The sequence below is a fragment of the Pseudochaenichthys georgianus genome, chromosome 21, assembly GCF_902827115.2.
Source record: "Pseudochaenichthys georgianus chromosome 21, fPseGeo1.2, whole genome shotgun sequence".
Taxonomy (NCBI): domain Eukaryota; kingdom Metazoa; phylum Chordata; class Actinopteri; order Perciformes; family Channichthyidae; genus Pseudochaenichthys; species Pseudochaenichthys georgianus.
The window spans coordinates 26,179,668-26,193,591 of record NC_047523.1 but is presented as its reverse complement, the minus strand read 5'-3'; the positions used below and the strand labels follow the sequence as shown (position 1 = coordinate 26,193,591).

General features: G+C 37.9%; 2 protein-coding genes across 4 annotated transcripts; one reads left to right on the top strand and one right to left on the bottom strand.

The window, feature by feature from the left end:
* The first annotated feature begins 2,130 nt into the window (after positions 1–2,130).
* On the top strand, positions 2,131–8,795 carry LOC117466728 (cell surface glycoprotein CD200 receptor 1). Its single transcript, XM_034110144.2, has 7 exons — positions 2,131–2,490; positions 5,238–5,291; positions 5,874–6,179; positions 6,536–6,811; positions 7,012–7,102; positions 7,190–7,232; positions 7,330–8,795. The coding sequence occupies exons 1-7, from the start codon at positions 2,421–2,423 to the stop codon at positions 7,396–7,398; spliced, it is 909 nt and encodes a 302-aa protein (XP_033966035.1). The 5' UTR covers positions 2,131–2,420; the 3' UTR covers positions 7,399–8,795.
* A 1,297-nt stretch (positions 8,796–10,092) lies between these two features.
* LOC117466173 (uncharacterized) lies at positions 10,093–12,988 on the bottom strand. 3 transcript variants are annotated; one of them, XR_004554264.1, is made up of 4 exons: positions 12,851–12,988; positions 12,200–12,216; positions 12,079–12,114; positions 10,093–11,754 (listed from the first exon to the last, which is right to left on the bottom strand). XR_004554264.1 is itself a non-coding variant. In XM_034109296.1 (4 exons), exons 1-4 carry the CDS (start codon positions 12,868–12,870, stop codon positions 11,566–11,568), a joined length of 303 nt encoding a protein of 100 aa, XP_033965187.1. In that variant the 5' UTR covers positions 12,871–12,988; the 3' UTR covers positions 10,093–11,565. The 3 variants fall into 3 exon arrangements, 2 of the variants coding, with proteins under 2 accessions (XP_033965187.1, XP_033965188.1); XM_034109296.1 differs by having other exon boundaries at positions 10,093–11,790; positions 12,074–12,114; XM_034109297.1 differs by having other exon boundaries at positions 12,074–12,114.
* Between the last annotated feature and the right edge of the window lie 936 nt (positions 12,989–13,924).

The following is a 13,924-nucleotide window of genomic DNA, read 5'->3' as shown; positions in this document are numbered from 1 at the left end:
TGTACAATGTACGTTGTTGTGTTTGAATCATAAGGAAATAAACCCTTTCAAATGAGAATTACAGAGTGAAAAAATGTACTTCCTGAAACAGTGGTTCTCCCCATGGATGGTTCCAACCGGTTCCAACCCTTCGACCATGTTCCACTCCCTTTGCCACTTAACTATTTATTTTAAATTAAGATGGGTTTACATATTAAACTTATTATTATATTTGATTAAAGTGGAACTCTAATCCTTGCAATAAATATACAATGTTATTTCTTTCATTATATATTTCTACAGCCTACTAGCCGAGAGTCACAACATTTTATTAGCTAGTGCCTCAAAAATAGTTTTTGCAGTTAGAATGTTGTATAGAATAAAGTGTTACTTTATTTTTACGAGAGCAAACAATACTTTTATTGAAGTGTGTCTAATAATCAGGGATTTAACATTCAAACATTAATTAAAGTTCCTTCTTACTATTTAGATATTATTAATTTCCAGAATACATTTGCTTTGTTCCACTTTATACATCAAGGTTTTTCTTGACCCTTCACATCATTTTAGGTTTCCAAAGAGGTTGATTTTGACATCAACAGGAAACTGTGTGTTATCAGAGAGAAGCAGTCCACACAAAAAACACACACACACACACACACACACACACACACACACACACACACACACACACACACACACACACACACACACACACACACACACACACACACACACACACACACACACACACACACACACACACACACACACACACACACACACACACACACACACACACACACACACACACACACACACACACACACACACACATATATATTTTAAGAATAATGCTGGCCAAAGCAACATTACATTAGCCAGTGAGGAAGTTTTGCAATACTCTGGAAAATGCCAGTTTATGTTTGTCAGCTGAACTTCTGTTATTTGTGTTGAATAAACAGGGTCTAATAATAGATTTTTAAAAGAAGAACTGCCTTGTGTTGTGCCTGTATAAAACATATTACTGAAAAGTTTACCTACTCACATAAGTGTTATTTTAATTTGTTTACATCAGAGAGTTTAGCCATAACATGTAAAGTACCTTTCTATTTGTGTAATACGTGTATCTCTATTGAATGTTAGTTTTATGTAGCAATCATGGGCAGAGTCATAGTGAACTCAAGAGAAGGAAAACGTGTTTTTATGTCCTATCTGATCTTATATGAAGCAGCTAATATCAGGATGTTTCATTGTGTGATAAACCTATTAACCACAAACTCTGCATAGAGGCTTGCAGATCATAACTACACGCACACACTCCACCACATGTTTATGTTGTCAGTTAATCTCTGATCTGAATACTGAGATGCTTGTAGCCACAGGCGTTTGATGCTCGAAAAACAGCCCATGTAAGCAACTCGCATAACCGTTATAGAGCAAGATGTTCTTACACCAGCATAAGACCTTAAACAAATAACACTTACTCAGCAGCACGGAATATTTATTCTCCCTTAATCATTTCAGTGACCAGTTTGTAATCTAAAATATGCAGTCTAACCTGGCATTGCCTCCTATTATGCCTCATGAAGGTTATAATGTTTGTGTTTGTGATTTAATTAAACTTCACATTGAGGTGTTATAGTCGTTGCTCATTGAGTTGTGTGTCAATGAGATGTAAGTCTTAGTCAACACCATTATAACAATATAAAATAGATTAAAAGTTATAAACACCCACAGTACAATGCAACTCAACAGCACCCCAAACTACAGCCCCCAAAATGTTAATAAAGTCAACATCTCTTGCTTAGTTTCATTTCAACATTCAAGAAAGTCTGATGTATTGCAGGGCTGGTGTATAGCATTGTATAATGTTTTCTTACCCCAGTTAGCAAGGCAAAGAGTAAGGCAGTCAAAGTCAAGAAACATTTAATGCAAATACAAATTGTGGCAAAAAAAAAAAAAAAAGTATCTGCTTTATAATGTTGTCTAGCTTGGAGCGTACACACATTCTGCTTTTACAACGTGATTTGCGAGAAGCAAGAAAGGAAACTGGTGTCTTGTCATACGTCATCCTGTGTGGGAGAATAAGACAGATGTTTTTGTGGAAAGCGCTTTGGAGAGAGGGGAAGAGAAAGAAGGGGAGGGAGGGAACTTTTAGTCACATGTCCTCTATAGTTTTTTTGATGTAGGGTGTCAAGGATGTTCGGTTAGTCTGGATAGGGTGACGAACTGGCTTAACTCAAACCCAGAGCTTATCGGGCATACAGTACATAGTGAAATGGAAGGTTTAACAAACAGTATAACAGCCCAGACAAAACGACACAACAGCGTGTTGTTACTGTAGACAGAGTTCAGGACTGAGGATTTAAAGACTTGATGTGTTTCTAACTTGTGTCAGAGGCACTGTGGTTGCCAGAAGAAACTGAAGACAACTGGAGATGAAGGACATTAAGTGGATTTATGCCATGCTTGTCTTCTTGCTATCTGAAGCACAGAGCATCAAATCAGGTTTGAACATTAACACGTTTTACTGGCATTCTTTTTCAGCATTTCAGATGTTTAAGTGCTATACAGCTTTATAAAGACTTTTTTTTTATAAGGTGCTAAGGAGTTGTCCTTATAGATACTAAGCAGCAAGGTATATTGTGCTTCTAACTAACAATTCCTCTTTGTATCTTTTCTACTGTACAATTGTGCCATTTGGGGAACTTCAATGTGTTGTGCCGTTAACACGCAATGTAACTCAAATAACATCCAGCCTTAATAATATAGTTATTTACTGTACAAATCTGTGACATGTTGGTAACATTTAGGTAAATGTTACTCATGCGGTTTGCCCCTCTGAGATTTCTGTTAGATTGTCTGTGGTTTGACTCACAGAGTAGTCAGTGGAAATGCTTGGAGGTGGGGTATTGCAGATTGAGGTAAGGCATGGTAATCTTCCATAATGAAAAGGTTGCCCCATATTCTCTAAATAAACAATCAACATGCTGCCTCTTTCGTCTTCAGTGGAAATCATGATTTTATAACAGGGTAACACTATGATGCAGCTTTTTTCTTATGTGTTGTGTCTTGAAGGTGGAGGGGACGCTTCTGTTTGACATCTGTGGTTTTAACATCCCACCTCTTGCATGGGGTTTGGTTACATCTGTCAACAACTTTTAGAACCCCAAAACACTCCAAAGTAAAAGTCAGTCAATGATTGATTGAGTTTGTTTGAAATAGCTAGTTCCAATAATGCTAATATTTACTGTTTATCATTTATTTAACCAGGTAAAAATCTAATTCAGTTTCAAAACCTTTGCTAAGAGGGGAAGATTGAACGTTGAATAGAACATGTTCAAAATAGAACAGGCATCATTTAAAGCGCTTTTGATCAATCAATCAATCAATCAATCAATGTTTATTTATATAGCCCAATATCACAAATGTTACATTTGTCTCAGTGGTCTTCACAGTGTGTACAGAATATCAGTATGACAATACGACACCCTCTGTCCTTAGACCCTCACATCGTACAAGGAAAAACTTCCAAAGAAAACCCAGTTTAAAGGGAAAAATGGGAGAAACCTCAGGGAGAGCAACAGAGGAGGGATCCCTCTCCCAGGACGGACAGACGTGCAATAGATGCCGTGTGTAAATTGAAAAGATAATACATTTGCAACATAGGTAGTCCAAATGTTTGGAAATGCATGTGTGTATAATAGGAAGATGAATCCACGAGGATATCCATCCAGGACCGATGATCCAGGACCACAGCCACGACTCAAGATCCAGCGCTCGCGATCCAGGACACAGGACCGCAGGATCATCCATGACTCCGGATCCCAGCGTATATAGACACCAAAAAGAAAGACATTTGGGGAAGCTTGGTTAATCGGAACATGAGAGTACACAGGTATAGACAGAGAGAAGGAAGAAGTAAGATGTCCCCCGACAAACTAAGCCTATGTCAGCAAAACTAGGGGCTGAATCTAATCAGCCCTAACTATAAGCTTTATCAAAAAGGAAGGTCTTAAGCGCACTCTTAAAAACGGATAGGGTGTCTGCCGCCCGAACACAAACTGGAAGCTGATTCCACAAATGTGGAGCTTGATAAGAAAAGGCTCTGGCTCCCATTGTACTTTTAGAGATTCTAGGAACAACCAACAACCCTGCATTCTTGGAACGCAATGCCCTAGTAGGACAGTAGGGTATAATGAGTTCTTTAAGGTAAGATGGCGCCTGCCCATTAAGGGCTTTGTAGGCGAGAAGAAGAATTTTAAATTCTATCCTGTGTTCTATAGGGAGCCAGTGTAAGGCAGCCAGAACAGGAGTAATGTGGTCCCTTTTCCTAACTCTGGTTAGTACACGAGCCGCAGCATTTTGAATCAGCTGAAGCGACTTGACTGACTTCTTGGTACTGCCTGATAATAAGGAGTTACAATAATCCAGCCTAGAAGTAGATCAGAGATACAAGAGTGATCTTTTGTCCTTCCTTAAAAATTGACATAAAGTCCCCCATTGTAATCAGTTCTGACCATTTTGGGCTGTTGTGTACGTTTGACCAGTAAGAAAGGGGAAGCTTACTTAAAAATAATTTTGCATCAGTGGAATATTTTGGGAGCGCAGTTTGGATTGAGTTTGTACACAAAGAACAGTGGAATACAGAATTTCCACAGCCAGTAAAAAAACAGCATCCAAATGATTTAGGCAATGGTCTAAACCAGGTCACTGTAATCTATTCAAGATAAAACATTTTAAACATACCAGGGAGAAAGAGTATTTTTCTATATAAGTATATAAAAATGCTTCTTAATTCAAGTTTTAGCTCGGAAACAAGGTTTTCAATCTGTGATTTCAAAATCATTAATTTGAATTCCTTCAGCTTTCAAGATAATTAAGATTAGGTGTAAAATGTAATTCCTCTGCAGTGAGGCTATGCAAATGGGGATTATGAAGATAAAATGTTCCTCTTTTTTATGTTTGGATTTTTTTATTTGATTAAATTGTTGGTTTCGCAATTGCTAAAGACTGTGAATGGTGGAGTTTCTGTCACAACAGTCTGACATTTGCCCCTGCTGCAGTTTGCCAGACCAGTTCTTACTGTATCCTTCACTGCTGATCTCACAATCAAAAATAATAACAATTAACAAATAAATCACCTTGATTGTCACTCTGCTGATTAAAGACTTAAAATTCATAACTAACTGCTGTTTTCTGACTAAAAAATATTGTTTGTACTAACTCTTTCCTCACATCCACCTCCATCGCAGGAACTAACCAAAGCACCTCTGTGAACTCCAACTCTTCTTCTGCTGCGCATTTTGGTAAACCTATTTTCCAACTATTCCCTCCAGCTATTTTGCAGTATGAATTGATTGTAAAATAGGACTATAACAATTAAGTTAGTTATTTAGTTATATAGTTAATTGACAGAATAAAACAGACATTTTAAAGAGGTTTTTTTTTAATAAGAAAGATTCAGTCTTTTTTTTATGTAATAATGTCTATACCCAACTATTGCCAGTATCTCTTTAAACGCATGCTTGAATTTTGTCCTGCATCTTTGCTATTAATCATTAACGACATGATCATGAGATGATTTCCACGTGGGACAAGTCATTATTTGTATGTGTGGCTATTTTCTTTTCTGAAATACCTACAAAACTAGGGGATTTATTTTATAGCTGTGTTCTTATGCTGTGCTACAGTACACGCTATATGCTTCCTAGTTTGTTTCACTGTTCATAATTATATGTTTTTGTGGTTGCACATCCATGCCCCATGCAGAATGTAATGTTTCATTTCATGTGTTTTTGTATTAGTATTTTCGTAAATAAATCAAAATCTGCCTAATCTGTATACCAGATACCATATATCAATAAAGCAACTACTCTTTCCCTTTTCAGAGAAAATCCATGCAGCCTTTAACTTGGGGAGTGAAGCTATCCTGACATGCAGCAATAAGACATGGAAAGACATGCTGTTTGTCACCTGGAATATAGAACGGAATAGCAAAAGCTGTAGAATAGCCTTTAATGATAATGGACAAAACGAAGACTCGTGCGAGGATGGCAAGTCACTTCAAAACACATCGAGCTCTCAGTCATACCTGCACATCCCAAAGTTCTCCAAGGATGACGTGGGGGTCTACAAATGTAATCATGTTTACAATGGAGGAATCGAAAATTGTGAGATCGATGTCACCATCACAGGTAGGAGCTTTTCCCTCACAAGGACATTATGTAATAATATCTGTTTAGCCTGGATTTTGAAATAATCTACTTAACCCTAATAATAATCATAAAATTAAATATATTTTCTGCTGTTACTTTGCAAATATCTAAACAAGTGCATTTTGAAAACCCCCAAAACATTATGCCTTTCCACACAGTTAAAGTCCCTGTTACTATGGACAACATTACTGTTGATTTGCAACTGTAACTCTTTTATACTCAAACCTAGGCTATCAAATAAAAACTACTTTCACGGTTTAGTGCATATATATATATATATGGGTTAATTTACATAAAGTATCCTGAGAGTCTGATTTCTCCTGTTTTGTGCTCAGTTCCTCCCAGGTTATCATCTTGGTTAGAGACTAAGGACAACAAGAAGGTGGCGGTGTGCAAAGCTGAAGGAGGAAATCCCGCTGCCAACATCAGCTGGAGTCATTTGGGAATCGGAAATGCTTCGATTCTGGAAGTGAAAGACCCTCAGGGTTTATTTACAGTGGAAAGTCGTTTAGAGCTCCTTGAGGGAATGGACACAGAAAACCTGAATTGTTCTATCAGGCACCCATCTTACTTGGAAGGCCAAAAGACTTTAGCACTAAAGTCCAAAAAAGGTCAGTCTTTTGCTGAGTGATGACATGAGAGAAAACATTGGGTGTGGGGCAAAAGCAATAACATGTTTTAAAATGATTGAATGTCATTGACGAGGTATATTACAGTAGCAATTACAACCTTAGAAATGTTATGCTGTATTGTTAATTATTGATGTTCAGCAAATATTCACAAACCTATAATCTTTCATCTCTCCCTGCAGGTTATGGTCCCTGGCTCTACATCCTTACTGTTGTGGTCATCATTGTGTTTTTGGCAGGAGTTTTATTTTTTGCACAAAAGAAACTTTGGAGGTAAGTCTTTTAATGAGAAACAAATTAATCACAATGTCTAATTGCAACCCTTTTGTTAAATAACTCGGTTGTGTGTCAAACTTTTAGGCGCTGCAAGCTTTCCGAATCATCACCATCCAAATCTCCACCGGTGGGTGTCTCTCCTGTTTGTCAGCAGTTTGTTGTTCTGTGGGTTTTACTGCACACTGTTAACTCTGTTCATAATGACACCTCTCTGGTTTTTACAGACAGAAGATGTGGAGGAAGTGGAGCCATACGCCAGCTATGTTCAACGTGTCAACTCTATCTACAACTAATCTGCAGATTTGGTCACATAAAACCCTGCACATGGATCACACTCACACTCACACTCTCTCTCTCACACACACACACACACACACGCACGCACGCACGCACGCACGCACGCACGCACGCACGCACGCACGCACGCACGCACGCACGCACGCACGCACGCACGCACGCACACACACACACACACACACACACACACACACACACACACACACACACACACACACACACACACACACACACACACACACACACACACACACACACACACACACACACGTCTCACTGTGAGAGCCTGAAGGATGTGAAACTGAGAAATGGTGAAATAGTGATAAAGCGGAGACTAAGTGAGACAAAATATTTCCGATCAGAGCCCTCCGAGTGTTATTCTGCCCGGATTGAAGTTTTGACTCATGGAACAGGGGACTAGTCACACACTGGCTCACATGTACAGCATTCATGCACCTCTGTGTGTGCGTGCCATTGAAATCATTAGCATACTACTTACAAATTCAATGAACCATTACGCCAACGAGTTTTTTCATGAAATACATGGACTACAAATATATGATCAGTATTATCTTTATTATTATACCAAATATTTATAGATATATAGTTATGCTTATATTTTAAATTATGCTTGTTGAAGTCAATCCAGTAAAAGAGAGAACACAGTAATGTTACCTCAAGATGTGTGAATTATTCATGTAATGTGTTAATACATCATGTAATGGGTTAATTAAACACACATCTGAACACATTGGGGAGCTCTACAACATTGTAAAAGAACACTATAAGTAGTACACAGGAACAAGAACAGGATGTTGTTTTCTTCAAAATCCAAGTCATTTCCAATAATGTTAACGTGTCATTAGTTTCAGTACTGTGACACAAAGTGTTAAAAGCAAAAATGTCCCACTGTGTTTAATTTTGGAACAGATCAAATCCCTAATGCGTTTTTAGACCTGCAGCAAACTGATAACTGTTTTATCATCTACCTTTTGTCATGACTTTTTTGATTATCAGCCTTGAACTGTCCAGATAAATGTTGAGTATTGGAATTTGATGCAATACTTTCATGATGAGTGTAACCCCAATTCTGAAGAAATGTATGACAGTCAGAGGATAGGAAATGGAAACTGGCAAAAGAGACTGTTCTGCCATCTACTGGTGGAGATCTGAACATCCATGGTCATGATGGTGCATTGTGTCAGTCTGATTTACTGAAGAATGATACCATTATGAACACATGTATTAGGCAACAGGTTGGGCCTCCTGAAGTCATTTCTAGTTTATTTCTAATGTGCTTCCAATCTCATTGATTGGGGCCGAAAGTTCCCTTTTATGTAAAACGATGGTATTGCTGTTTAAATTCTGAGATTAAATCCAAAACTGCAGCTGCTTTGATGTTTCTAAAAGTTTCATTTATTACAGTTTTTCTCGATTGCTAACACACTAAAATGATACATACAGTAAAGCACAATTATTTTTACTGACACTCAAAGAGCAAAACATCGGCTCAAATATCCAAAACACGTTTTGAGCTTTTCACACAATTTGCAAATCAACATGGCACTTTGTGCAAACCTCTGCACACGTTTCTCCACGTAAGACCATAGACTGTATATATAAAGCGTAAGACACAGGAATCTGACATAAAGTCACGTGTTAGCAGGTTTAAAACACTGATATACAAAATGCCTCACACATGGACCAAGGATCAAGAAACACGTTCCACCTGACAAAAACGGGATAGCATGATTGTTGGCTCATCAATCAGGATGTTAGCACTATAAAAAGACCACAGGTGAGTACTTTCTTACAGCAACAATGGAAGCCAACATGGAAGCATGAGCAAGAGGAAGAGGAAGAGCTGGGCTGAGAGTGAGAGGAGGAAGAATGAGAGGTAGAGGTAGAGCTGGAGCGAGAGGACGTGGACAAAGAAGAATACTCTCTAATGAAATGAAATGTTATCAACCATGGTTTGACGATGAGAGGCTGGACAGAGGGTTCAGCCTAATAACGTTTTTATTTCTATCTACTGTATTTGACAGAAGCATAATTTTTGCGTTACAGAAACAACTGTAACGATGTGCTGAGATGCATGTTGCACAATGTTATTTTTGAATATGTGCAACACATTTGTACTTCATTTACTGTATTTCTGTATACTCAGCTATCTTTCTCTGCAGAAACCTCTATGTACAGAGCATAGCCCATAACAGATGAAAGTGCTTTAGATGATGCTCAGCAGTGTGTAGCTGGGTGCTCAAACAATCTAGTGTTATGAATGAAGTGTGTTATATTTGGTGCACACGTTTGCATTTGGTAAGTGTTTAGTTTTGAGTGCAGTTCTTCATTTAGCAGGAGAAATTAGGTGTTTTGCAATTTGGGTGTGTGGTTTTGTGAATTGTGTTTAGTGTTCTGAGAAACTGAGCAATTTAAAAAAGAAAATGTGTGTTAGCAATCGAGAACTGTATTTGGTTGGACAGAAAAGAGGAAACTAAAGACTTAATTTCTGTCTACATAAAACTCTTTTCATGACATATCTGATGACATATCGTAACAAATTAACATGTTTTTCTCACTCAATTGTAACTAAAAACCTTACTGAAGTGTTCATTTTAAATAAAAAAGATTATTGCTACAACCTCTTGTTTTCAGCGATGCAGTTGATGCAACAGAATAACACACAAAGGTTTGTAATAAAAGTTCTACACTTTTAATCAATGAAAAAAGATAAATAAAAATGAAACAAATGCAACCTTCACCAATACACCATGCATCAAATCAATCAAATAAATAATTCTATCGATAGGCTATAGAGAAACATTTATGCATTTTCTGCATACACATACAAAACAAGGAAAACATAAAAGTTCTCAAGCATTAAATATCTATTTGCAGTAGTTCTAGGATGCACTATTTTACAAAATGGGCACGCAATCTGGAAATCAGTATAAATTATGTTTTATGGACATTATCACATGAACAATACATTCTTCCATTATGGATTTGATTATGTGGCAAGGGCACACATTTCACACACAAGTATACCATGCACACTGTCAAGCTACACTCATAGTTAGAAATGGCTGGTTGAGTCAGCTCCAGGTGGGTTTTCTGCTGGATTTGAACTTTGGGTATGGGTGGAGCCATGCTTTGGCTCTGTTTCAATAAAAACAACAGATAAAGATCAAAATGTTGTCTTCAGTGGAAAGTCATAGTCACAGCACTCTTACAACAAGTCACTGTGCTTCTTCAGTGTTCACCTTATGTTTACTGTTTTTCTTAGCTGCCATTCCTTTTCCTTCCAATGTGGAAAAAGAGTCCCTCCACTTGTGTAGCACCTCTACACGACACCTCTCAGCGCTGAAGGTAACACAATGAATACACAAATGATTACGACCCCATTGTCTATAAATGAAAAACATATGAAATCCTGGTTTTTAGTTTAAGATTAAATTAGTTCTTCATCCTTCAGGTAACGCCGTAACAACAGTGGTTTGCCAGAAGCTACTGGTTCAACTGTTTTGGAGTAAAACAGAAATGGCCTCTGGCATTCACGTCCAAATCCCAAATATTATGTGCAAAATGTATACAACATACTAATACTGTATCTACAACATACTAATCATCACACTACTTAAGCATTTCATACTAACAGGGAAATCTGATATCAGTTCAATTGTGACTTTGGGAAGCTACTAAAAGTGTTCTGCAAACGTGTATGCAGTTAGAATAGTTCTTACGACTTTGATAAAGGTCATCGTGTGAATAAGGGGCTTGTGAAAACCTATTGGATTTGCCTTTTTGAGAATTTGCCATTCATATGACAGGCAAAAGTCAAGCCACACACCATTAGTTTCATTTGACTGATTGACTGATTCCAGATATATTGAGGTCATGATTTTCGTATCTAACTGAAGAGTTGCAGATAATTGTCCAGGTTGAGTTTTTAAAGGTCAAATGCGATGCAAGTGTGTATTCTTGATAAGTGAAATCCCAGTCCTGTTCAGTCATTTTGCGTCTTGTTGTTTCCGCAGCCAGCTGAAGTAGAATGTGGATGATTTTCTTTTTTCCACCGTTTCTTCATTGAAGATCAAAACTGTTTGCAATATTAAATACAAGTCTTGTTGCAATTGCCCAAAGGAACCCGTCCTCGTCTCCTTTCACCCCATGAGGACATAATCGTCTGCACATTCGTCTTTAGAGGAGCACTGAGACACACGATCGGGCTGAGGTGGTGCTGGGACAAAAACTGTTGCATAGTCACAATCATCGTCAGCGGTAGCTATGGTTCTACTCGGTCCTTTGGCGGTGGTGTGGTCAATAGAGGCGTACAACACCTCCTCCTTAGGCTGTCGTGAGATGATACACAGAGTCAGATGTGATTCCTGAACATAAGTCACACATCAATCATTGTTCTTTATTGATGCAGTGCTATTTCAACCAGCAGGTTTGTTTTTTTATGTTGGTGGTGGTTATTACTTCCTGCTGAAATAAAGAGCCTCACAGTGTCTTTTACAGCACAGGCCTTACACTCATGTTCCACTATGCAAATCTAACGGGGCAGCACCTCTGATTAGGCCAGATAAAAGCACAGGAACACAACTATGTTCCATATAAAGCTGATACTGATAACTATGACAACAATAGACTTGATGTGGGGAGGTTTACCTTACTATCTGTGCTGTTTCTTCCATCAGCTGCAGTATCCCCTGAGAAGAGAACATGTACATATATGAAAGGAAAACTGTTCAGCCTAATATACATATATTCTAATTACTATAGATGTTCCCTTACCTTTCCTTTTCTTCTTCCTGGCAAAAAGAGAAATACATTCATTAGTGTGAGATAAATTCATTGTATGAACATGTTTAAATGTCATGATGTGATACCATAAACCATCATCTCAAACATCAAAAAACATATTTTTAGAGGTGTAGGTTTGACCACAGTAGTGTTCCCTTGACAGCTCAGCAGATAACAGTGTGTGCTGCAACAGGAAACACTTTGAATATGCAACCCACATCTTTCTATGACAACCTGTATTTGTCATTGATTAACTACATGGGACAAAGCATTTTGCATACTTCTAGGGCCACTTATGACATCATGTTTAAAAGAAAAATGTAAAGGACTGTAAGCCAAGTATTTATGTTTGAAGCCGGCTGACACCAAGTCTGTTCTGAAACCACTATTTCCTCACTGACGCAAATGCAGAAGCTGCTCAAAACAGGGTCAAAATGCAACAGCGTTTTCATTAAACAGGCCTCGAACTTCTTCATATTATTTCATTAAAAGAAGGTCTTGCCATTATTTTCCTCTAGTTTAATCAATCAAGCTTTCTGTACATGCAGCACTTTCAAAAAGCTGTTTGAGCATTATAACCCTGATGAAAATAGCTTAGTGTAGTGCCCTTAATTATATTTGAACCAAAGTTTCATTACTTACCCTGACGTGCAGTTTCCCATGATTCACCCCACAGAGTCCTGATGTTCACACAGTGTTTGTCAGCAGGTGGCGGGTCTCTGTTGCAACCCTGAGCTTGACACTGAAGTAGACACTGATCTCACTCCTGATGTATCTGAGTGCAAACAGGCCAGAGAGAGAGAGAGGGAAGGAGGGGGGAGAGAGAGAGAGAGAATACAAAGCCTTTTTTGTGTGACATTTGTATTTCCTGTGCACTGTTTGAACACCCCACCATTAGAAACAAACACGTGCATTTTGCCTACAAATTATAATAAACACAAGCACATAGCACACAGAACATAGTCGAGCAAATTCTTACAATATAATTTGTCGCAATACTTACAACTTTATCCTACAAACATGTGAATGTTCTTCTTCTCCATAACACCATTTATATTTAAATTAATACTAAGAATAAACAATCTGTATTACACATCACAGGTGTTAGTAGATTTAGGATGGAAACTGTAATATTATTTTGTACAAGAGCAAACCGTTTGGTAGAGTCTCATTTGCATGATTTTGCAAATGTTGTTGATGAGGAAGTCACTGACCTTTCTTTCATATTAGGTACAACTTCCAGTTTACTTCATAGGCTGTGTCATTGTTAAGAGTCTAGACTTGTATGGATGGATGACTGGGTTTCTAAAATGCAAAATGCAGGAAAGTCTGTTTTCTGACTGACAAAATATCAGATTTTTGAGATTGTTTAGACATACAGGATTCAAACGTATATTCAGGTCTGTCAAATGTAGTTCATGGTACTACATTATCCACTAGATGGTGCTGTTGGAGCAGTCTGGGTAACACAGTCCTACCACATGAGCATAACATGGCCTCAGTCTACAGAAGAGTAAGTGTAATATACACAATTCAAACAAAAGACACAAAAACAACATCACTTTTGTGTATGTAAAAAACACGATGCATTCCATCCATAGCCACCAATCATCTACACCTGTGATGAATAACAAATTATATCTATGCACATTTTGTTCTTATTTTAATTGATAAGACAGTGTGACTTTGAAGCCAGAATTTCACAACTTCCTGCTA

Coding starts and splice junctions, on each gene's coding strand:
- LOC117466728 (XM_034110144.2), top strand. CDS start 2,421: ATGAAGGACATTAAGTGGATTTATGCCATGCTTGTCTTCTTGCTATCT. Junction 6,812..7,011: donor AGCACTAAAGTCCAAAAAAG/GTCAGTCTTTTG, acceptor CTCTCCCTGCAG/GTTATGGTCCCTGGCTCTAC. Junction 7,233..7,329: donor CACCATCCAAATCTCCACCG/GTGGGTGTCTCT, acceptor TGGTTTTTACAG/ACAGAAGATGTGGAGGAAGT.
- LOC117466173 (XM_034109296.1), bottom strand. CDS start 12,870: ATGGGAAACTGCACGTCAGG. Junction 11,791..12,073: donor GAAACAGCACAGATAGTAAG/GTAAACCTCCCC, acceptor ACTTATGTTCAG/GAATCACATCTGACTCTGTG.